Source organism: Aptenodytes patagonicus, chromosome 7, assembly GCF_965638725.1.
Source record: "Aptenodytes patagonicus chromosome 7, bAptPat1.pri.cur, whole genome shotgun sequence".
NCBI lineage: Eukaryota > Metazoa > Chordata > Aves > Sphenisciformes > Spheniscidae > Aptenodytes > Aptenodytes patagonicus.
The window spans coordinates 8,547,289-8,573,372 of NC_134955.1; the positions used below are offsets into that span (position 1 = coordinate 8,547,289).

Here is a 26,084-nt window from a genome sequence, read left to right on the forward strand (position 1 = left end):
GACAAGTACTTTCTAGAAAGAAACCATCGTCTTATTCAGCTCACAGGGTCGGGACAACTTGCAAGGGAGGCGAGAAGCAGGCAGGACAGCCACCGTTACGCCCGCGGTTTTCTCCCCAGACACAGGCTGCCCGGAGCAGCTGGGCAGAGAGAACGCGACGCCGTGTGTCGACCGTATGCCGAGCCGATCCCCAGGGCGCCGGCGGGCCCGCCGTTCCCCGGTGTCGGAGCTAAGCTCTGCCTCCGGGGCGGCGCGGGAGGGGGGGCGAGGCCTGCAACGAGCGAAGGCAAAGCGGACTCGGTGCCCCCGGGTCTTCCCGCACCTGGAGGTGGAGTGCCTGCGGGGAGTGGGGGTGCGGCCAGCCCGGACTCCCACGTAGCGAGGGAGGGAGGGCAAGGTGGACCCCGATGTCTTCTCGCACCTGGAGATGGAATCCCTGAGGGGAAAGTGGGGGTGAAAAGATGTTCCCGCTCGCCCCGGGCCGGGAACGAGCGCTGGAGGGCGGCCGGGGCCGTTACTTACTGAGCCCGGCGGCACTCTCGGAGCTCCGGAGCGCCGCCGGTCACCATGGAGACGGCGTCGGGCCTCGGCCAGGGCTCCGCTTCCTGCCGGCGCCAACACCACTACTGTCCGGGCGGAAACAGGCAAGGCGGCCCCGTAAACCACACGCTCGGCTGCCCCCCACCCCCCCCCGCCACGCTAAAGGCGCAAAGCGCCACGCGGAGGGGCTGTTTCCCGACGGACGAGTTATCCGGGGCACCGGCCGCCTCCATTGACGGGCTGGCGGTGCGGAGCAGGTGGGTGCTCGCTGTCGCCGCGGGGCCTTCTGCTGGAGGGGGCCGGCGGCTTCGCACCGCCGTCCGTTGGCGGTAACGGCCGCGGGGGAGTCCTCGCGCCCCAGCTCCCGCCCGTGCTGAGGCGGCGGTGACGGCGGGAAGCCTCCGGCGGCCTCCCCGGCCTCCCTCCGCGGGTCCTGCCGGCCTCCTCCCGCTGTCCAGGTCCGTGCGTCCCGCCTGCCGCCGCGTCGGTCGGCGCGGAGCCGTTGCTGTGGCGTGGGTCCGCAGTGGCGCGGCGACCGCTTCGTCCTGGGCTGTGGCGAGGAAGCGCGGCCCCAGGCGGCGCTTGCGTTTTCGCGTGTTTTTAAAAACCCTCGTGGGTTCCCTAGGGAGAAAGGGGCCTTCGTGGAGAAAGGTGTGGAGTGGGAGGGGCGGGCACGCGTGCCTGGTGCTCCCCCAAAGGAAGAGGGGGGACTGCCCTGCAGTCGAGTGTGCCCTCTTTCTGGCTGTAGCTCTGCGAAGTTTGAAAAACACACTTTTTTTTTCTCCTGCGAAAAAAGGATTTATTCTGAAGTGTGACGGTAGTCACCAGAAACCAGTTTCAGCGCTGAAATGGAAAAAATCCTTTTTCTTTCTTTCGACAATAAAAAAAGACTTATGAAACTTGTGAAACTCTTCCCTACTGAGAGACAGTGTTATTTCTTATCAGAAAGTTCATGATAAATCAGCTACTACAAGCTTGGGATTTCAGTATACCTCAGAATCTGTTTGAAGCTCAAGCGTTACTGTGCTGTTACTGGCATTTAATTCTTCTGTTTGTTTTTTCATTCTGGGTCATTAGCTTGACGATAAATGGCCAAAAATAAAAAGCACCCAACTAGTTGGGTTTTACTTTGCGACCTGCGCTAACTTTATATGCTTTTGTTCATTTTTGTTTGTTTGTTTGTTTTTATATGCTCTTCTACTTTCATATTAAAAAAAGTTAAGCCGCCTTACCCAGCAAGATGAAAGATGGCCCATACCGTGAATATCATTGTGTAAAACCTGAGCCATACCTTTTTGTCATCTTGCATGTATCTCATTCCAGAATTGACAAAATGTCACACTTTTATGTACTTCATTTTTTCATATATTAAGTACAGTAATGCTTCAAAATAAAAAGTGTGTATTTTAACAGGTGTATATAGAAAAAGTATGTATAATGCGGGTAGGTTCAAAATAGTACAGACAGTTAAAATGCAAAATTATTTTAAAGGAGTATGGACAGCTTCTGAAACATGATGTACTAAGGAACTGGGACAGGAAACACGGCATAAGTTAAATCACTTCACATATGACAAATCTATGGGATGGAATGGCTATGTGAATTAAGCTGGGTTTTTGCACTGTAGATCTTATGTAGGGGTGTAGATGTGCTTGAGGGCTGAAATCTATTTCATGATCCTGTAGTTTGTCACATTTCCTCATTTTTGCTTTTTCTAACTGTTTCTCTTTCAAATTGTAATTATATTTATTTAATTTTCTTACACAGTGCTAAGAAAGTAATTTCAAAGTCATTCAGACTATGGCCTTTGAAAGGATAACACAAAAGGACTGGTACAAAATCCTGGGTGCAAAGCCATCGGACAGTCTGGCAGAACTAAAACAGAAGTATCAAAAACTTGCTTTATTAGTAAGTATGTTTTTGTTATTTAAGATGTGCAAAAATGAATTTTATAAACCAATAAGATAATAATTGCAGGTTTTGTTTTTACATTTTTTGTATAAATATGATTAATTCGAGTGTGTTTATAATAGCAATTCACTGAGGCTGGTTTAAGTTTGAAATAAACATCTGGAGTTTGAGTTGTTACTATATTTTGCAAAGAGGGGTTGTGGTGTTCTGGTTCCAAAACACTGCTATGTCTCCCAGCTTTGCTAAACATTCATGAATGAACTGAGCCAAATACTTGTTCATCAGGTGCTGGAAAATCAGGCGCACAAGTCAAAAAAGGTCATTGTTTGTAGCATGTAGTCATGAAATGTGCTAATTGATACTTGTGGTATTTACTATCCTGTGTGCAGTTGCAGTGTGCTGAATGCAACCCTTGAATGTATAAAGAGCAGATGCAAAGAACAAAAAGTTCTTCCTGACAGTCTGCAGTAATGGAATAGAAAACGTATAGGAGCAAAATATGTTAATATCAATTTTATTTGAAACTCTTCTGGTGCATTTTTATGGAATTATGGTTTTGGTCATGCATAAAGACTTGGTGTTCTGTGAATTCTCTTAATTTTTCCTGTACTCCTGGTATACATGTGTAAGAATCTCAGAGCTTTACCAGATTATTTTGTATGACTCTTGGTTGTTCTTTTTTATTGTTTCCCCTGAATTCAGGCTTTTTGCTCAAAAGATGCTTTGGCCTGGCTTTCTGAAGAAAATGGGGTGTATTTTTTTGATACTGTTGACCGTTTTCAACCAAATTTGATAGACAAATAGAGTTCCCAAGGTAACTAAATTTGTAAGTTTCTTGAAACCTGGTAGAGAAGAAGGAAGAAGGTGAGCAGAACTCAGTTTTTATATATTCCTTTAGGTAGCTGCTAGCTAGGCCGTCACTATTGGCAGGACACTAGAGAGCACATGCATGGCTGATCTTGCTTGTTTTGAGGTGTCAGATAAGATGTGATAAGAAGTTGGGATTTTTAAGTGAGGTAAAGAGAATGCCAGTCAACAGGAGACTGAGTTTTGTTAGAGTTGAAATAAATTCATGGCTTGTTTTTGTGGGGTTTTTTTTGTTTGTTTGTTGTTTGTTTTTTAATTTTATTTATAGCCCCTGTGAAAACTCTTTTAAAGGTCATTTCACCAGTATGACATATGTTCCAAATTTACACATTTTGATACTCTTCAGTTGAATTCGCTAAGCAATCCTGCTGCACATTACTCCTTCTAAGCGCTTCCTGCGAACTTAATTCATTGTCTGAAACTGATCTGTGTACTTAGAGTCTTATGTTTCAACACTTTACAAGATGTTTGCATGCAGATACAGGACATAAATCCTTTGGTCCTCACTAATAAACATTAGAAGAATCAATGTAGGAGAGTGCCTTGGAAACCAAGCTTCTTAGTTCCACTCTTAAGAGAAATAGTTGTTTTCTTGGACCTCCTAATGTTTTTTGTTTTACTGAATTACTAGTAAAATGTGAATAAAATATTATTAATGATCTATTTGTTCTTAATGAAAACAATGGAGGACCACAGTGTAAAATACCTCTTCTTTTCAGATAGGATGCTAATTTAAACCGAATACTGTAATGGAATTAATATATTTCTTTCACTATGAATCTATGTATAGTAATGGAATTAAAATCATATGTAAAGTATTGTTCAGAGCTGTTTGCCACAGAACTGAAACTACATAGTGCCTTTCCTGTCTGAATTTTTTTAAATGAAACTGACCCTTTGTGTTACAGCACTGTACTTTCATGTAATTATTTTGAAGTGTGTGAAGTGAGAATTGTTGGAGATTACAGCTGTCTGTTTACATCTATAACTGTCTGTAGTTTTAGAAGATGAAAAGATTATTTTAATGTACAAGCTGTTCATTAGAACCTGTGTATTTCCAAACTAAATGGTTAGTGCTCTTTATTTGAAAAGTCAGTGGAGAAATGTTAGAGAAAAGAAAGCTATTTCTCTCTTTCTTTTTTTTTTTTCTTTTCTTTTGCTGTTTGGCTCAGAATTCTTTTGGTATCAGTGATGGATCTCTCTTTCTGACTAAAAAGCCGCACTGATGTTTACTTGTAGGTGTTTTCTCCAAGGCAGATCTGGTGCTGCTTGTCTGTTGTTACCATATGTCCTGTCTCTATTCATCATTATTTTATTTTTGCTGACCTGTTACAGACTCTACTTGTTTGTCTACTTACTAATACAGCATCTAGCACAGTCAGTCTTAAGTCTTTAAAAGCATGGTGGTAATAAAATAACAATTATTTTTATGCACCTTAAAACCTCATTGGCTATAGGAGTGACTGGAGGCTACACTACTTGCCTTCACTAAAAGGTGTTCATATAGCATATAGTTACAGCATGAAAGTTATTGCCACAGATGTTGAGTCCAAGGGGTTCCATGGTTGAAAATGTTGTAAGGCTTTCATGAAAGAAAAGTCTGCCATAGAATGTTATCACAAAAAATACTCTCTGATTCAGATTCATGAGCTATGGACTTCCAAATATTGGTGGAATATATAAGGGAGGTGTTGCTGTATGTTTGTCTTACTCTGATACTATTCCCTAGGCATCCACTGTTCATTGTTAGTAAAAAGCGTAGCATTGGATGGACCTCTCATCTTACCTGTTGTGTCCTATTTGGATGAAGTAACTCCCTTGCTCCTCAAGTAAAGCTTGTACTTGGAGCTCTTGGTAGCTTCAACACTTCTGACAAAGGGTGGTACTGTGGTAGTAGTCAATTATCAGAGTAACTCCAGTTTAAAAGCTGGAAGAGCAGATGACCACAGCCGTGTATTGCCTATTGAAAGATTTCATGACAAATTATATGGCCAGTACAGAAAGTTTTCTGGCTTATGTGTAGCAGCGGAAGTTAACCTCCTGAAGAATTGTATTGTGCTAATTACCTTAAAACCCAAAAGTTTATAAAGCAACTTGCATCTTGGATACCAATTGCAATTAATATGACATTCATTCTGTAATAGTGAATATTCTGATCACAGATATTCATTAGCATCAAGCATAATAGATGGTGGAATTTATTTTTTAAAATAATTCTGCTGTTAAAATGGCAAATGTCTGAGTCCAAGCCTTCTTCAAATGATCCCCAGTGCTTCATGTTGAGCATTTGCTTTTTGCCATCTGCTATTTTCTATTTGTCAACACATGTATGCTTAGCATCTTGAATGAACAGGCAGATGTAAATTTCCAAAGCTAAAGAGAGTTGGAGATCTTGCCATATGTCATCCAAAAGATAACTATATTTGTAGTTAAATCTCAGGACTGACCTTAATAATACAAAGTAGTACACAATTAAAAATGGTTGAATTGTAGGATTGTAAGAATGATTTCATAAGGGCAAATTAGCTTAAAACTGATTAATTTTTAAAATATAACTTGTTTTTGTCAATTCTAACAAATTGATGATGGAAAACATTAATAACCCATAAGAAAGAAAACTGCATGTGCACCCTACTAGAGTGAATGCATTTACTTACTGTTTTGCCATATTTTGCTTTGCTGTACTTACTTTTTTCATTTGGTCAGGTCACAACACATGTTTAAGTGAATTATCTTACTCCAGATAATGTCAAGTCCATCTTTAAGAATAGTATTAATTTGATACAGAAAATAGCACAGGTTTGGCCTAAAAGTAGTGATATTTTTTAATCAGTTTTTTTTTCTTCTCACCTTCTAAGTATTTAAGTAAAAGTTTGTGTTTAAAATTTCCTTGCAACTTAATGAAACTTAAATTTATTTCTTTTAAATTATTGTGTACTTATGTGACTCTGATACCTGGGATCATCTTGATACTTTCGTATTGTAACAATCAATAGCAGCTGAAGATGACAGACTTTTGGGCACAAGACCTGTGTGACACCGGTAATTTTATAAATAGCTTATTTTTAAAACAAAATCAAACTTTTGTGTATGCCTGCTCATACTCTGGTGTCTTCTCTATCACAGAGCTTCAGCCAGTAATTCTGGAAAAAAAAAAAAAAAAAAAAAGAAATGTGTATTTTGTAACGAGCATAGCTCAATGCAAAGATTCCTTGAATGGCTGTTGTAAGTTCATGCTAAAGTGCTTTCTGAAGCACGGAAGACTTGCATTTTCCATACTCTGAAAGGAATCACAACAAATTTGAGAATTAATATGTTGTCTAAGTAGTAGGAGTTCGGTCTTTAATCTTGTGTCTTTGGAACATGCTGATGGTTTTGAGATATTTGGGGTACATACAGCCTTTTTATCCACAGTTACGTACACAGTAGTTTCAACAAAAAGATTTCTTAAATGGATAAACAGGTTTTATGCTCTATATTTAGTTTTTCAAGGAATCCATACAGCTTTTAGGAAGGGCAGTGCTTATGCTCAGTTTCTGGATGTGTATAAAATTAACAGAGGATGAAATTAGAGTAACAAAAGTAGGATATTGGGGGGAAAAAAATCACACCGTCTTATTATTGGCACAATTTTTACATCTTTTGGTCTAGCACTTTGTGGTCAAAGAAGGAGTTGCCAGATTGTTTTCAAATTTTCACGTAGCTGCTGTATATCTGAAAGCTGCTTTTTACAGGGACTAAAGTCACCAAACGCATAAGCTTTGTCTAGCTGAAAATCAGGTGTCTGTTCCTGTTGATGCTGATGATATTATAGGATACCTTTCAACTGGAAAAAAAATTATTGTGCAGGAAAATTATATGCTGCTGTTACAATGTGTGCCCTAATCTTAAAGAAAATCCATGTAATTTGAGCAGGAAGTATGTAGGAAGCTCTTATTTTTAATATGGTAAGGAAATAAAATGTGCCATTTAACACACAGTGTTACGAAGATTATCTTTTTATCAGAAGGGGTGGTGTGTGTATAGAAATACAAACAAAGTATTAAGGTGATCACTTAATCTGTTTCAAAGAGTAGAAAATTTGAAAACAGAGCGCATCAGGCATAGGCGAGAATGCCTCTCAGCAACAATAAAAAAAGGACATTAATAGAAATTTAATTTAATGAAGCAAAATAACTTCAAGAAGAGATTGTTCCTTTGAGCTTGTATAGAGGAAAGACATCTGTCTTTTTGGAGAGAAAAAAATCTGTTGTATCTTATCAGATTTATGTACACATCTAAATTCTGCAATCACAAGAAATGCAGAGTTTGTTTACATAAAGTTAAAGATTTGCTTCCATGATTGTTGTGTGAAAGTTTGTTCCAAAATAAACTCAGTGTTATTCCTGAAAGCACTTGCCTATTGAGGAACTTCTTTTCATGCTGAGTTTAAGTTGAGAATTTGTATCTTTAAAATGTAAACACTCTGAGCTTTGTATCAGAAGTCTCATAATAATGCTTTTCCTAATGAAAATTATGCAGTGTGTGTATTCCGTTTTTAATAGCTTTTGCAGGTTTTTTTTGTTTGAATAGCAGCATACTTACTAGAGATACTTAACAGATCATCATGCTTAGCTAACTTTAGTTTCAGCTAACTTGTAGAAAATGGGTTTTGTAATTTGACAGTGTAAACAGAACAAGTTCAGTGCAGCCTGGTTGTAGCTTGACTGAAGTTAATATAATTGCAACAGAGAGAAAGATAAGCCACTAAGTTTAATACAAAGGACTATTGTTTTGACACTCTGGATAGTTTTATTTTGAGCTGTTCTTTATGTCTGATTTACTACTTATGACCTTAATAAAATACAAGGGGGCGTATTTTCAAGTTGGGACTTGAAAAATTGGTTATTAGCTTATGTAGTGTATAATGAACCTCAGTGTTACAGAAGTCGCTAGTTCAAGCAGCTTGATTAGCCAGATCATGATCATGCAGGTGTTCTTGCTGCTGTTTAAGCTATGAGAGCTTTTGTTCAATTCATCTACCTGGTTTTTGTGTTGGGGTTTGGTGTTTTTTTTTTCCTTACACCAGAACAGCTCATTATGATATTCAGTAGTAAGTCTGAAGAACAGGTATTTACCCTGGCAATGATCATGTTGCGGTAATGGGAACTTTTATCAATCTGAACTGTATCACAAATTTGTTGCATGTGCCAAGATGGTACTTAAAAGCCAAACGTTCTGGAGATGCGTGATGCTGCCACATACAGTGATACAGACTGCCACATCTGAGCTGAAGCTCCTGCTCGCTCAGTTGGCATTGTGTGAAGATGTAATGCTGGTGGCAGTTGGTCCTTGGGCCTTACATGCTCTCGTTAGGGTAACTGGCCAATGGGAGTGTGCGTTCTACATAATTAGGCAGCTGGCTAATCAAATGAAATGCAGTCATGACCCAATTGGTGCTCTGATTGGTCAGTAGCCAGCTGGAAGGCGTACTCCAGACATGTCCTATACAAGAATAGGCTGAAAAAGTTATCCTGACTTGCAGAAGGGATGGGGGGAGAGAGGTCATGGGTGTAGGTGAAGAGAAAAAGGAGGTAGTAAGGTATCATAATAGGAAAAGGGGCATATGCCCATATTGGTACGTAGTCTGCAGTACTCCTTTGTTAAAGGTGGGTGTCCACTGTATCTCAGTTTATATGGAGCCATGTCTCACTTTTTATTACGTTATAATGTGCAATTTTTTATAGTGATTTTTAAAAAATGTAGGTTAATTTTAACAAATGGACAGTGTGAACATCCCTATAGCGGAAAGTTATTTTTAGCTCTTATATAGAATATGAGAAAACTCATAGCATCACAAAATAAGCCAGCAAGTAAATAATATATTGCTTATCTGGGTAGTTCAGCCAGTTGTGAAAGTAATGTTAGTTTGGAAAATTATTTCTAAATTTAATCTGTTTACTTAGTGGGTTATTGTCCATAGTTGTTATGATAAGCAGCTTCTGACACATCATCCTCTGTAGTTTTAAGATACATACATAAGAACAAAATGGCATTTAATGTCATTTATGCTCTGCAAAGGAATCTGATGCCTCTCTTGAACACTTAGTGCACTGGTTATATAAGTTATTGATCGTAACAATATATTAAAAAAAGAATCTACACTGTCTTTGGTAGACTTTTTGTGAAAGGTGTTCCATACTTACAAATATTCACTGTGTCCTGAGGTAGTATAAAATTAAAGTTCTGATTAAAAATAAAATCTTAAGAACTAGCTTATTAAATTCGGTAAAGATGTTTCTTTACTTAATATTTACAAGTGTTCTTTCAGCACTTTTGAAGACATTGAAGTAGTTTTATATTGTGTGGTGTGCTTTTTATCTCATTTCTGAAGTGAGACGTCTGAAATAAAAATCACGTAGCAAAAGATATGAATTAAAGCACAAAGAAGGAAGCTAAAAAGACCAGCATAATGTTTTCACATAGTAAATGTTCTGATTATTCTCACATTCGAGCAGCCACAGTCAAGATGACCTTGAGTTGTTCAACATTTTCAAATCAGACTATTTGTTTAAGTGCCTACTTCTGAAATTTTAAGCACTGGGTCAATTATTTAAAGAAGCTATAATCCCAGAACATGAGTTTGAAGGATAATAAATGGTAAGGGTAGAATTAATCATCTCACAATAACTGCGTTTATATAAGGATCTCATATTGCTATTAAATGAAACTGACCACATTTGTGTTGAATCTGAAACAGTTATTAGATTTTTAAAACACTGTAGTATGATGTAGTACCTTGAAAAGCTCAGTGTTGTGGGGATGTGTATGTTTATTTTTTTAGATTTAAATAAATTATCTGTGTAATTTTGCCATATTTTTAAAATACATAATATAACTATTATAGAAATTTATAAAAGCAATACATGCCTTCTTTCCTTCATCTTTAAACACTTTAGAGTCAGAAAATCACGATCTGAATGACATAAGAACTGTCCCACCCTCCATGTTTTACCTTTTCCTTGCCCCAGGTGATCACGAATGCTTTCTCATCTCCCCTTGAGCCCAAATGGTCAGGAGATATAAGTCCATTTGAACTGATTTAATGCAGAAGTGAATTCCGTACCTGAAGGGCTGTCTTGTAGGACACTTTGTAGATAGCTTGTATTATTATAGTAAGAAAGTTCAGCGCTTTTGTTGTAGTCTGCCAATCATTTGGATAAACTAGCTGTCACTTAATTTTCAGTATGTTAAAAGTAACACTTTAAGGCTGAAAAGTCAATAGTTATTTTTAAAACTTGACCCTTCATTATTGTTCCAAATAAATTAACGATAATGAAAAAATTCACAGTCTCTGGATTTATGACCTAAGAATGTCCATGGTCAAAGAAGGTAAAGATGAACGAGTTCTCTGAGCAGCATCTTAGCTAAACATTTTTCTTTTCTTGACATAAACATTAAATAGTAACTAATTAGGTGCTTGAGGAGAGGCTGAACAAGAGTTCCTAATTCAAGAGGTACTTACCTTCTGTCAGAGCATGCCAGCAATCCAGTATTAGTTCCTACTGCTACAGAAGAGCAATGTAAAGTAGGGGCTTGATAGGATTCTCTCAGTGTAACTATGACTTCTGTAAATGTTGCTATTGAAACTCAAGTTTCAAGTAATGAAAACATTGGATTATTCCTCTACAGTTGCTGATCTCTCCTAGGTGCTGACTTTACCTTTTCATCTACATCTCTTGACTATTCCTTCCTAAAATGGGGAAGTTCTGTAAAGTCTTAAGACTGTCTATATAGAGTGGTTGTTAAGTATCAGTGGCAAAAAGATCAATAATAAATCCTGTTAAGTGAGCAGAGTATGCTATTGTCGCATGATTTCCTTGAGTCATCTGGAAAGTATGTCCTTTTTAGTAGTTATGAGGGGACACTGTCAAAATTGTTTCTTTACTGCAAATGGAGAAGTTTGCCAACCGCGATCAACCTCAAATTAGAAGTTAAATTAACACCAAACTAGTGATCAATCCAGATATTAATGCATCCTTTAAGCCATCAGTGTGAGTAAATCCAATCCAAACTAGATGCAAAGTTTATGTGATTCTATGGATTATGCTTGGAATTTTTGTCACTGTGACTATGAAGTTTTGAAATAACTAAATGCTGATGTGTTTTGGGGGGTTTTTTGTTTGTTTGTTTTTAAATACTGGTGTGATATCCATGAAATGGAGTGTTTGCGCAGTAGTCATAGCATACTTCAGGGCCTCTGATTTTAAGGGTTGAAACTTCTCAAGATGCTTTAGATTTGTTTGGCATTGCCTAAGATATGAAAGAATTGTCTGTACAACAGGCTGTCCTGCTTCTACGGTGTAACATGTTTAGGTAATGTATCTCTCAAGTTAAGCTGCCTCATAAAAGGTAGGTGGTTTCTTCGTGGGCTTTGCACCCAAATGTTTTCTAAACTGAGTGCTAAATTCTGTTAATATTTAGCTTTTCATGTCCCTTTTAAAAGTTATTATTCGACTGGGGCCTAACCTGTTGTTTTGAGGTCATGAATGGCTTCAAATACTGCAGAGATTCTATATATATTGCTCCTAGTGATAGGGAAAGCTGAAAGCAATATTTTAAAGAAAACAAAAAACCAAACACACCTGCAACTTTTGAAGTGTTATGCAAGTGTTACAGTTATGGTTGCTAATAAATAATTTTTTAAAAGAAGTCCTCTATTCTTCAAGGCCTGCTTTCCACAGTGACTTCTGCAGCTGAAGTGCCTTAGGGACACTGATTATTTTGCATTATGCTTAAATCTGACCTCTGAAATGTGCCTGTCTGGTTTTAGGTATTCCAAATGACTTTGAAAATTAATGGTATACTTTGGTTTGGAATACTGTTTTAGTGACAGTCATCTGGGGGTGGGGGGGACAACACAAAAAACTGTGCTTTGTGCTCAGCAGTTTTTAGGAAGTTGTGGGGTAGCAAAGCAGTTGACTTTCTTAGACTGCAGAAATGTATTCGTCTTGCAAGTCACGGTGCCAGCTGAAGACTACTGCCCCTAACTGCCTGTCCCTGCCCTTCTGCCAGATGTTACTCAGCCAGGAAACAGCGTCCTGTGGGTTTTCCTTCATCCACTACTGTACTTGTCAGCTGGAAAAGTTCATGCCCATTTTTTCAGTAGTTTAAGCAACCCTGGTTGGTTTGTGGTTTTTTTTTTTTATAATACAATACAGGATTCTGGGTTTTGTTCACATGAAAGTAGCACTTGCCTAAACTAGTTTCCTAACCATTTGTGTAACTGGCATTATTGTATGACTAGGGCCACATTAACTTTTGCCTAAACAATGGAACATCATTTAATGTGACATTTAACAGTGTAAATTGTGAGCACAGGGGCCAGAAATTTAAAAGAAGCTTTTAAAATTCCCTTTATATTTTTATTTTTACCTTCATACTCCTGTAAGTTTTAAAATGTTTCATTTCTTTCCTTCTTTCCTTTGCTAGTTTTTGGCGGTTTTTTAATTGCTTTATCTTCTCCTGCTGTGTAGCGTAGTTTCCAAAAGGCTTTTTAAAGTAGCTTTTGAGGCCCTTGGGTGGCTCTTCATAGGAAAATAAGGAGCCATGGAAGCAAAAGAAAACGAAAGAGAAGCTGTTTCTAAAGATGTACTTTCTGGTAACCATAGGTTCTGTTTTCTCTCCTGATTTTCATACCTTCATTAGCCAAATGAATCTTTGCTTCTATTTATACAATAACAGTAGATTTTCTTTTTTTATCACTAGAAACTGAAACTTCTACATTTCATTTCAGCCTTAAGTTTGTTCAAGAGCTGAAAAGGATGAGAAGTGTGAACATTTACTGTGAAAGTTATGTGAGGTAATTACTTGCTGTTTTGTTGGACTCTTCTCAGTCTAACGGGGTTAGATTGTTCCAGAGACTGGGGAACAGGGGGGGAAAGGACTAAGAGTTCGTTACTGAAGTTTCTATAAGATGGACTAGTTATTGCTGCTGCAGAAATGTGCTCCGTTTCCCTTGCCAATGCGATAGGTTATCTTTCTCATCTTGAGAAAGTTTTCAAACAAGAATCTGCAATTACTTGTTTTTGCAGGGGCAGCTGGAGTGCTTTAAAGTAGCAGATTCATGGAGTGTTACCTTGAACAAAATGGAGACCCACTGGCAGTAGTTAAGACCAATAAGAGAGTGTTAGGTCAAAATAGTAGTATCATGATACTACAGTACCATGATAAAAGCAATTGCATTAGAAAAGGATTCCAGTCATTCCTGATATAATCTTTAGACTTTAATAATTTACTGCAGAGAATTTTTCATTAGAAATTACTTCTTAGTGTAAGACTAGCTCTGCAATCACAGGACTTTTACAAGTAGCATCAAATTGAAAGTGACTGTTTCCATGGAAGTTGAAATTTACTCCTCTAAAAGTTTAGTCAGAATTACAGTTGCAATCCTGCTGCTACTGCAGTTCAATATATTAAACAAGTATGCTAAAGGTGGGGATAAAGCGGATCTGTTTTCAGATTTTTCAGATGGCTCTCAGCTCAGATTCACGCCCAATTTGACAAAAGATTAAGACTTTCCAGTGAATAACAGAACCATTCAAAACTCTGGTCAGAAATTAAGGTTATCAACCTGTGTGATTTAAACGTGAAAGAAGATGTTGTGGTGAAATTCTTGGCTTAATCAGAGAGAAGGTTGAGGAAGTTTAAAGTATGTTTAAGCAAGATAACGTAAAAAAAAAAATCCAAGTTGCAAATTAATGAGTTTATGACAGTGTAATTTATTCTATGATTTTTTTTTTTTAATTCCACTTTAGAGGACTCCAGTAACTTTCAAGAATTTGCAGCATCGGATTGATAGTATCATTCTCTGTGTTAGTGAATGCTAGTTATGTGGTCTGCATAACTGTTGCGTATTGCTGTGTGTACATTTAATCCTAACTTTTTTGTTTTATTCTGGCTATTTTTAAAACAGCAAGTTGGTTTGTCTGTGGGTGTTTTCTTTAAAAATTATTCATTGGGTGATGAACAATTAAAATGTTAGGAAAAATTCCTTTTTCCTCCTCATGATGACACTTTGCTGCAAATACCTTGAGACACAGCAAATATTTCCTTATAGTAACAGTTACAGCAGCAATAATGTTATCTGAAATATTTCTGTTCTGATGGTTCTTATTTGTCTCAAGTTGGAGGTCTGCTGTGCTGGATGTTGTGTACAGCAGTGGTTATCTCTGGCCTGAAGGTATGGAAAAGATTAATAATGTGTGTAAAACATGCAAGCAGTTGAATATTGTGCGGGAAGCTCAGCTTGATACTTGCACAACAATTTCTGATTATGGCAGACTGTAAGGAGGAAAAAGAAGAATGGACACAGTTTTCACTGGCTAGTTGATCACTGAGTGATGTTAGAAAAATGTCATAGAATGGATAAGGTATAAGAGATCAGAAGGAAAATGAAACTGTCTTTTTTTATTTTTCCTCAAATGAGGAACATTTTCTATGAATAAGAATCATCCTGGAGATGAACAGTGGAGGCTGGAATCAGTGTCAAAGCAGATAACAAGATCAGGTAGGCTGAAGTTGTTAAAAAGCTTAAAGATTGTTTTTGTTTGGGGGAAAAAAGGAAGAAGAGATGGATTGAAGTAATGAATCAAGAAGATAAATTCCTTGCTCTTTTGTCCAGCTGTCTTTGGATAGACATCCTTTGGGGAAGTTTAAATCTCTATATGAAAAGATTGAGTGTCAGAAGGAACTCTTCACTTTCTGTTTCTCCTCTTTGCAAGTGGAAAAAGCAGGCTGCTTCCATGTTCCCTGCTAACTTCTGCCAATTGAGTGAACGTGTTGAAAAGATTGATTGTGGGCTAGGAAGGCAAGTTTAAGACCTGGAATCGTTCTTTTCATGAAGTGAACAAGTTTCACATTTCAGAGAGAGTGCTTTGTTGCAAAATCACTGAAATAAGAAAAGCACCTTCAAAGTAATTTTGGTTTGTGCTGTTTTAACATAAGACCACACCTTTTCTTTTCTCCCCCCCCCCCCCCCCCCCCCCCCCCCCCTCCAAATACTTGCCATGTGAAGCTTTTCAATACTGAATTGTGCTAGTTACTTAACAGGGGATAGCTTACAAAAATGTAAACAAGTGTGGAACCTGATCTAGTGAAGGTACTTACTTCTTTATGTGAGTATCCTAATGAAGTGCATGTATTACATTCCTGATATTTTTGCAGATGAAATATGAGTCCCATATTTAGCCCACTGAACGTACATCTTTCCTGTTACAGTCTTTGTGTACAGGAAAGGATATGATCACATCAGTTCAATTTAGAAAGCCTGTAGGGGAGGAAATGTGAAGCAGATACTTAAAAACAACAATAAACTTTTAATTTGCTTTGGTCTCCATTTTTCATCATGCTAGTGTAGTGCAGAGAAACAATGAAATGTTTTTGATGTAACCTTCTAGTAAGCATTAGGTGGCAGTAGTGTGTTGTATTTGGCAGCTGCTTTGTCAGGTTTTTTTATCTTCTGCAATCTTTAGTGCAGTGTAATAAATGGAGAAAACGTATTTTATTTCTATATAGCTTTTATAAAATGCTGATTTATGGTTGTTCTGACTGTATGTGACTGTAAGGGCAGCCATTGTTTGGACTCTCGTATACGTAGGTGGGATTAGCATACTGTAGTTTCTGCACAGTATTCATGACTTATTTTCTGATACACAGTATTGAACAGTGATAATATTAACTGCAAATATTCTGCTGAGAAACATGCTGTTAATGGCTGAGTTCAGTTTTTCAGCCTTTACTTTTTCAGAAGCCGTTACCATTTCTAAATTTAATATAGCCTGTTAGATGAAGTATGTTTTTATGCTTTACTTTTTTTTTCCTTAGATAAAAACCAAACTTAAGCTCAAGAGAATGTTGGTAGGAAGATAATTAACCTTTCGTCATAGTGGTGTTATTGTCACTCCAGATCTTACACAAGTGCGTTACCTTGTGACCCTTTCAGAGGGTTTTTTCCCTTCATCCTTGTTTCTCACAGGTAAAGGATCTCAAGGCGTTTGGAACTGGTGTTGCATTGTATTCATTGGGCAGGATGATCAATTAATAGAAGAAGAGCAAGAAAGTGTTGACAGAACATGCTATCTAATTAGTACCTGATGAACCATGTAGGCCACAGAGCCCAGAGTGTAATGTTGCTTCAGGGTAGCTCCTATACAAGACCTTTCTATGCAAAATAAGCCTGTAGAAAAGCTAAAAAAGAATATTTTAGCATAGTTCCAGTGTTGGAACAAATCTTCATTGCTGAAAAACTTCACCTTCCACTGTAAACTTGGGGAAAGCTGGGGATACTTAATTCATAAAAGAGCATGTATCAAAGTATCAAGCCTGTGTTTTGTACAAATCTTGCTCTTAAAAATCATGTAGCCTTTTGTTTGTTTAGGTCTTTTTTTATGTAAGAGGCGATCTACAAATTATGGAAATAGATTAAATAGGATTTTTAAAATAAAACTATGTAGTTTTTCGTCCTGCTTTTTGGAGTAGTAAGAAAGAAATACTAGAGATTTCTTGATGGCTCGTGTGATAAAATAGCAAGCAAAATCATTCGAAGTTAAGAGCAGGTAGCACCACAACGCTTTGAGATTCCACCCGAACTGTTTTTCTATTACATATTAGTTTGTAATAGTTTTTCAGTTGAAAATTAAGTAATTTTGAATTGAAAAGCTCCTAGAGTCTAGCAAGGTAGTGCTGCCAGAATTATTTGGTTACTGGTAATCAGGGTTTTTTCCATTCATTTGTATAAATATATTGGTAATTAATTCATACTGTTCATTCAGAAATTCTCCCTCCTTCCACGATAGGAGAAAAGCTCAATGTTTACATGTTTAAAACAAACATTTTTCAAAATGAATTCATTTTCTCCTGCAGTTTAAGCTTCTCTACTTTACTGAAATAAACCACTTCCTGTTTTAGAATACTTTTATTGAATAAATCACTTAAATTTTTGTAAAATACTTAAGCGGTTTTTTTCATCCTGCCCTAATTTAATGAGTTCAGCTGGTGAAGCTGGAAAATGGCTTCTTTCTGTGACCTTTCAGTGAGTGCCACAGGGTGGGGGCCAAGTGCATGTTTGTCATCTTTTTTCTTGACCAGCACAGGTAGCTAAAACATGTGCTTTTCTTAAATTTAGTTATCCAAAAATTCAAATTCCAGTTTAATAAACAATTTTATAATTCAGTTTGTGTTCTGATTTTAAATCATCACAGAATGGATTCTGCAAGAAAGAGTTCAGCCCTAAAGCATAACAGCTAGTCTACATAGATTCTAATCTGTGTATCGTACTGCCCATAACCAGAGTAAATGATCATTTGGAGTCGGTGTGCTTCATTGCTCAAATATAGCTGTCATATACATGGTGTAGGTAATACCAAATATGTGTGTTAATTCTATTACATGCTGATAGGGATTTGTGGCTTAAAGTATTCAGTGTGACAATGTATGTAAAATTAGCAAAAGCGTTAACTTTAAATGTAATTATGTAGCTCCCAGAGTGTTGTAATTGCATTATATGGTTCCTTTTTTGTGCTGTGTCCAGCAGGGAGACTGTTCAGCTTTACATTTTGGTGCTCTGTCAGCTGATCTGGAACTTTCAATACATGCCGCATAATTTGATTAAAAATATTGCTACAAGCCTTATAATGACAGAGTATAGAACTGGAAATGTGCAGTTTTACTGGGGTGTGGGGTGGTGAGGGGAACCCACTCTCCTATACCGTGTTAAGCTTAGCTATAGTATTTCAGATACACAAGTTTAATATCTTGGATAGTTCTAAACATAAATCTGTTGAGCCCTGAGACCAATAGAACCAGAATGTCTAGTTTTGTGATAATCATCATGAGGTCGAGGGCCTTGACCAGCCACACTTTAAATTGCCTGAGGACAGAGATTTCTGGAAGGGTACCCTTTGTCAAAAACCTGAAGTCAGTATGAACTTTGCAATGGAGGCAAGGTTTTTCCACTAGCTATCACATTAGTCTCATGTTCACATTCTGCGGTAAGAGACTTTCAGGTAGGCACTTGGATCAAAGCAACAAAACTCTTCCATTTCCAAATGTAATTTTAGAAAGAAGAGGGATGCTGCACTAAGCTTGATTTTCCAAACTTGAGTCCAAACTATTGGAATATGAAGACTGAACGCTGGCTTTTTGTGGAGAGAGAGAAAAAAAATTGAGTACAAATACAGAGAATGTCAGCCTACCGTATCATTTTGATTCTTGAAATGATTGAGAAGAGTTGTTGATTTCTTAGATACTTACAGATGCGGCTTAAAACATTGTGTTCATGTGGCTAGATTAAGGAATCTTGTTTTACGAAATGTAATTTCTTTCTAATAAAAATGTGTCCATGTGGTCTGTAGCTAACTAGAGAAATGGATGCAATTATATGACCCAATCCAGCCCTTGTTTAGAAGTTAATTTCTCCAGATTTCTATGAGCATTTGGTCAGATCAACACAGATTTGGTTGTTGGTTTAAATCTAGCCAAGGCTGGTGGTGTCTTAATTGCTACCACAGAGCAACCATTTGGCCTGTGTGAGATGAATGTTGTCAAGGTGCCTTCTGCAAGGCGGACATTCATCCACTGGGAATGTATCAAGAAAGTTTTCATTAATTGGTCCCTTTGTTGGCATTTGTGGCAGAGCAGCCAAAAACTGAGTATGAACAGACACTCTATGTCAGGGGCTGAGATTTATTGGCAAGTCCCAGTAAAAACTGGTATTTACTACATATATTGTAAGCAGGGGCAAAGGACTTTCCTCCTGAAGAACAGCCTGGCATTAAATTTACTCAGATTTCTTTTTTTGTTGTTGTTTCAAAGGCAGGGAAATGTAACAAGAATTCATACTACGATTGGAAATTAAATAGGAAATAGCTGGTTATTTTTCTTCTTAATGTTGACTGTCTTGCAGCTTCCTTTTAATATGATGTGAAGTGTTATGATGAGCTCTGTAGTCTACAGACAAATTTGTATGGACCTATGCATACTTCTGTCAGATGAGAACACTTGACAGTTTTTATCCTGACCTCATTAGCTTAACCTGTAGATAATAACAATTACAGTTGATAATGTATAAATGTTGTGTAAAGCATGAGAAATGTTTTTAAACATAGTTTCCAATTTTGATACTTTTATGTTCATGTTAACTCCTGCATTTTGTTCTTGTTGTTTTTGAAGGATGCATTTCGTTATATTGCAAGGGACATACTGGTAATGATTTGTACATTTTGTCTTAGTGCAACACACTTGTTTGTTGCTAAACTTTGTATAGACCAAGACTGTTTGTGTTAGGCTTTCTGTTCTGCTTGCTTATGCCCATTTTGTCTTTAAAAGAATTTTAACTTATTTTATATTATAGTGTGGAATAAATAAAATAATAGTTTAGACTTATTAACCAAAAAACTGTCATATATTGACTCGAGAGAGAGAATTCTGGTTCTGAAATTTGAATATATTGCCTCTTCAATATTGAGCTTTTGATACAAGAATAAATAGATTGAACCGCCCCACATACTGATAATGTGATTTTTTAAAAGTGCTTGGTATTATTAATCTATGCAATTCCAGTAAGGAGTCAAAGTCTCATTCTGTTGGATTCCCAGCCATGAGTCTGGCAATGTTGTTTGAAAATAATGGCTTGGGTTTCTCTCTTCATCCAGCTGCTTCCAATGTTTACCCTCCTCATTCTTTTTCTCTTCTGAACAGCATAGTATCCAACTCTTGTGTCCACTTGCTGTCATTCATCTAACTCTCCTATCAGTGGAAATGGATGTCATTGATGTGTACTGCTGTTATCTCATACTATCCGATGCTCATCCATGGTGACTTTCACTTTTGCAATGTTAATCCAACCGACCCTTTGCATACCAGTTTTGTGACTTTTACCTCTTCTGTCGGCGATTTTAATTCAATTCTGTCATTCATCAAAAATGGTAGCTTCACCAGATATGGAATAGTGCTCTATTTGTAAAGTTTGGGTTGAATTTCTCTTCCCTGACCATTACCGAGTGCCTTTCACCACTGCTTATTTTTTAATATAAATACTGATCTTTTTACAAACTGCAGGAGGTATTGTAGTGTAGGTCATGAACATTGTGGCTTCCTGTTACTTTTACTGTAACAAAAAAAAAGAGATAATTCATACTTGGCTGGAAGTCTTATTTCTAGCTGCATTATGTGAAACAAATACTGTCAGGCTATAAAACTGTCATAGCTACTACTATATGCCTAACTTGGAGAAAGGGAGAAGGATGCTAAGAGATACTAAGTTAATTTTAAATGTTAATATTCTATTACTGACTCTTATTTACAGCTTAGATTTAGTCATTAGATGTAGTTCCTACAAAAACACAAGTACTTGAATGCACGTACCTAATCCCTGTTAAAATCTTACTACTTGATTTACTCAGGAACTTAGGGCACATCTCTAGCTTTAAATATATCCCTTATTTAAACATAAGCACACATACCCTGTTGAAATAAAGCAGGAATTCAAGACTAGTCTAAACTTGTCAGTTTAATTTAGCAAGGTGATTCCATGAGACTGTAGGTAATTTCAGAGTTAAAAATCTTTAATAAACCTTATAGTTTAGAAATTTACTATGCTGTAACTGTTGGTAGTACTGACTGCTTAGTGGTTACTTTGACTCATGATAGTAAGTCCAGAATAGTCTAACTCTTTAATTTTTCAATTCTAATGGTTTCATCATTGTTCTATGTCTGTCTTTACTTTTGAATTTTAGAACCTTAATAATGGGTTCCCTTTCGGGGGAAAAAAAAATAAAAGGTGTATAATAAAAATTAAAAAGTCTTAAAATATTTCTCAAAAATTCTTGTCTCAGGAGAGGTGGCCAAGATTTAATGCAGCCACATCTCGTTCATCCTTTTTATGTTTTTATTTGCTGCTGCAGATTTCTCCAAATGTTTGACAGCTTTGCATGAAATAGTGGAAAGTAGGAAAGACAAAGCTATAGAAAGTGGAGAGTACTCCTTACTTCAACCTTGGAAAAACTTTAGAGCTGATGTACTTCATTTTTGCTCAGTCAGAAAAAATAGAAAGTTTACATTTTAAATAGGCTTACTTAAAAGCTGTGTAATTTTAGGGGGGAGAAGTTCTTTACAGTTGTCTGTGAAATACATAGTAGTACATGAAAGCACTTCTTCCAAATTTTTGTTTAAGTTATGAAAAAGTAGTAGTTTTCATAGAAAACAAAACCTCCTGTTTTGATGTATGGAACTGGGGATGTGGTGCACCTTTGGTTTTTAAAGTGAATACCCTTATACACAAGGCAAAATAACCATGGTAATGTATTAAGTAATAAATGAGAAGGAATAGTACTTTCTTAACCTTTCCTAAATAATCAGCCTTTTCAATTTGTCATGTGGAAAAGTAGTTATGAGCAAAAGTTTGTCTATACTAAGCGGTTTAGTTATCGTGTATTCCACAGTTTAGCAAGAGATTACAAATTTAGTGTAAAACCTATGCCAGTATGCTTCACCCCTCCCTTCCCAGTAAGTCGTATTAAGTTGATTCTCACTGGGTGCTGTAAGTTTCTTTTGAAAAATAAATTCGTGAGCACCAATAAGAAATGTACGTTAAATTGATTTAACTAGAGGTTTTCTGCTTGCTAATTTGAATTTGATTAAAATCAATCAACCCTGTTACATTTATTGCATAAAGTTAAGCAACTCATACAAGTGTTTGGAGGATAGGGACCTTAGCGTGTCATCTCTGTGTTGCTTGATTTGCTTAACCAGCTATCGTAGTTTCTCATCTTGTGGTATGAGAGTTCTTAAGGTCTGTTGGTATGGTTATTGAGGTGTAATACCATTACAGGTATTGACCAAATGGTCTTTATTAACTTCCAGGGATTAAAGTACAGGGATTAATTTTGCAATTCTTAAAGTGCAGAAGAGACCAAACTTCATGGAGTATAAAGTAGGCAGAAATAAAGAATGTAGCAGTTGAATATGCTCTAGTGTGTTCCAAATCCTTATACAAACCCTGTGGGTGAAAACCATATGTGTGGTACACTGTATAAATAAAAATATCACTGTATAAATAAAATACGTGATGGAACTCAAGTAATTTTCAGAGTCTACACTTTTAATTATTTGGTGAATGCAAGAACTTTAACACCTTTTTTCTGAGACAGAAGAAGTTTGCTCACTTGCTTGTTCTTTATTCTGTAGTAGGTATCAAAGGCAACAGATTAGCATAATTAATTTACCTAAACCAAGATGTTCCATGAAAAATTTCAAAATTTTTGGATACTTAGATAACTATGAACTGAACCTGTATCTGTGTTTCAAAGTACGTTTGCCAGGTGATATGTTGTTCCCCACTGTTCAGCCATTTGGGTAAAGTACAGTCTGATGTATATTAAAAATAAGACAGTTCAATACAGTTGTTTTAGAAAGGTATAGTAACGATACTGTAATTGAAAAGGGCATGAGGTTAAGTTTGTATTAGCCGGCTTTTCTGTTTCCCTGAAACACTAAAAATTTCACCGAGTCTCCAACAGATAATGTTTAAAGTGTGTTTTTCATTTGAGCTTTGGACTTCAAGGTTCGTGCTTTTTCAGATTTTTCTTAGTGATTGTAAAAACTAAACCAAACAAAAACGCTAAAAAAAAAAAAAGAAAAAAGAAAAAACAAAAACCTTAAACCAAGAGCCAGAGTCCTCAAGAAATACTATGACAATGTGATGTTTAAGATAAACATCAGGGGAGCGAGCAGTATGGTATGTATGTGTAAGGTATTTTTTGTAGTTAACATGAACTAATATATTTCCATATCAATCAGTTTATTTTTTAACATTCACAGCAACTACAAAGCATCATATGCTGTAAAGTGATATAAATTCCAGACAGTCTTTAGTAATGGAAAGAAGTTAGCAAATTACTTATAGTAGAGGTATAAAAAAGGAAAACTAGAGTGAGCATACATCTCTAACCTTCTTCCTTTTCCCCTCCCTCTGTCAGACTCAGGAAGATATCCTTTATTGTTTTTATAAAGTCCTGTTAAGTAGTTACATGTTAGTAAAAGTAGTAGTTTACATGTTAGTAAAAATTATTACTGTGTTTAAAAATCAAGATGAGTGCTCAGCGAAAAGCTATTTTTATGGAAGTACTGCTTCTTAAAAACGTTACGCATATGCAGCCAGAAAGATTTATATATCCTAAGTGCAGTAATACAGCTGAAAGTAGTGCTCAGGTGCCAGGTATGAATGATACGAAGATAATTTGCACAGATTTTGAGAAGTGATATTGCAGGAGACATTGGGGGGCTCTTAACATTTTGAGTAAGAACTTATAACTGGATGCATAGAGGAAGAGATGAACAATAGTTCAGTTTGAGTAGAAGGAGATAGGTCGAGTAGAAAACGGGCTTGTCTGTTTTCATTACGGAGCTCGTACATGGTTGCAGCTGAGATTAACCCAGAAATAAGGCTGAATGGGAAAAGAGGAGGAGATCAGAAACGTACATCATGTTTCACCTCCCTCAAAACAAAACCAAACCCCCTGGCTCTGTTGAGGCAGCTCCTCTGAAGGGTATGCTGGTGTTGTGGTTTAACCCCAGCCGGCAACCAAGCACCACACAGCTGCTTGCTCACCCTGCCCCCGCCTCCCACCCCCGGTGGGATGGGAGAGAGAATCAGAAGAGCAAAAGTAAGAAAACTCGTGGGTTGAGATAACAACAGTTTAACAATTAAAATAAAAATAATGATAATAAATTGTAATGAAAAGGAAAACAACAAGAGAGAGAACGAAAAGAACAAAACCCAGGAAAAATAAGTGATGCAACTGCTCACCACCTGCCGACCGATGCCCAGCCAGTCCCCGAGCAGTGATCACTGCCCCCCGGCCAACTCCCCCCAGTTTATATACTGAGCATGACGTCATATGGTATGGAATATCCCTTTGGCCAGTTTGGGTCAGCTGTCCTGGCTGTGCCCCCTCCCAGCTTCTTGTGCATCTGGCAAAGCATGGGAAGCTAAAAAGTCCTTGACTTAGTGTAAGCACTACTTAGCAACAACTAAAACATCAGTGTGTTATCAACATGATTCTCCTAAATCCAAAACACAGCACTGTACCAGCTACTAGGAAGAAAATTAACTCTATCCCAGCCGAAACCAGGACAACTGGAGAGGGAGGAGAATCAGAAGCAAGAATATGGTAACCAGGAATGAAGGAAGATACCAAAAAAAGAGTATGGTTGATTAATGTCTGAAGTATTGATGGAGGACATTACTCTCTTTAAACTTCAGTTAAACCTACCAACTAGTAGGTTGGTTGAAACTTTGGTAAGGTGTCCTCTGTGGTTGGTGTCTGAGCTGGCTGAACAGGGTCTAAAACAGCTGGAGAGAGGATACCTCGTTTGTTGTCTCAGAGATTAAAGAGAAGGGTATGGGCAGTTGAATCAAGGGTGGATTTTTGCTACAGACAAGCATTCTTGGATTTTGATCAGTCAGCTGGAGAGTAGGAAAAGGGAGTCAATGAGAACAGGTACATAATGAATTCAGATGAAATGGGATCACTGTGGGGAAAAAAAAAAAGGATTAGAGTAAAAGAGCAGAGGTTTGAGGATTTTTCTTAGTGTAGATGTAGGCTACTAAAGGTATTGGATGGTAATAGAGGAATAAGCCCAACAGAGGAAGGAGCAAATAGTTTCAGAAAGCATGGAGACCAAAATGAATGGGGGGAGAGAGAGACTGATTTTAATTAGTAGATCCCTTACAATGTAGTTGTTGTTAGTTACATTAAATTGTAGTCTTTTGAATATAAAAATTGCATATGCTACAAATATTAAATTTTCCAAATCTATAGGAAAGAAGTTAAAAGCTAAATGATAAATCTGAAAAATAATGATTTTTCTCCATTATTCAAGAAATGAACAGAATCGCCTTTTCTGCATTGATGGATTACTGTTTTTCAGTGACTACTTCCGCTATAGTCCAAAATTATTTTTCAGTCAGGCGAAGTTTCGGTATAGCAAAGGAAAAGTGTGACCAATTTTGTGGGGGTGTTTTCTCAACATTCTTGGCAGGAGAGAAGCTGGTATTCTTAGTGCTGTTTTGGGCAATTGGTCAGTAATGTTTTCATGTATCTGTAAGAAACTGATCTGAGAAGGTGTGGTCTTGTGGCCAATCCAAACATACAACAATAAGAGCAACAGTTTTCTGGCAGTGCTATTCAAATGTAGTTAAGTTTCGGTGGTACTACGCCTGGTACAATATTCCTTGGATAGGCCTTTACATCCTTTTGGGTGTAAGCTTGTAGGAGACTGCTTACAGTATCATCCAAATGGAGTGAAATATACAGCAGTCATGTAACTCTCTTTTTGGGTATTATAATTAACCCGACAATATTTGGGGTGGGTCCAAATTTTAAATATAGCATCTGAAATATTTTAAAATAATGAAGTATCTTTTTTTAGGTAAAATATTGCTTTGAGGAGTAACTGCTGGATGCATACCTCAAACATAATTGTTAAAATAACATTGCTAAAAGGAAACCATATAAGTCTTTAATGTGTTAAACACTATTTTGCCTTGTATGCTTATTAAGCATTGATTTTTTTTTTTTAAAAATGACCTTTCGCAAACATGGTATACAATCAACCACCAAGATTAAAATCCTGTTAAGATTGAAATACAACTGGAAAAGCTAAGGTTTTCAGAAAAATTGATTTGAAAACAATACATTTAAATAGTTATTACAGTACAACATGAT

The 26,084-nt window shown here is 37.2% G+C and overlaps 1 protein-coding gene across 4 annotated transcripts in view; it reads left to right on the forward strand.

The window, feature by feature from the left end:
* Positions 1–753: 753 nt before the first annotated feature.
* DNAJC24 (DnaJ heat shock protein family (Hsp40) member C24) overlaps positions 754–26,084 on the forward strand; it is a 43,786-nt gene continuing 18,455 nt past the window's right edge. For 2 of the 4 annotated variants that reach the window (XM_076343884.1, XM_076343887.1), the window contains exons 1-2: positions 754–797; positions 2,308–2,448. In XM_076343884.1, the coding sequence (XP_076199999.1) occupies positions 2,341–2,448 (108 nt within the window). In that variant the 5' untranslated portion in view covers positions 754–797; positions 2,308–2,340. Of the gene's footprint in view, positions 798–956; positions 999–2,307; positions 2,449–26,084 lie in introns of those variants that run through there. The other 2 variants (XM_076343885.1, XM_076343886.1) reach the window with 2 other exon arrangements.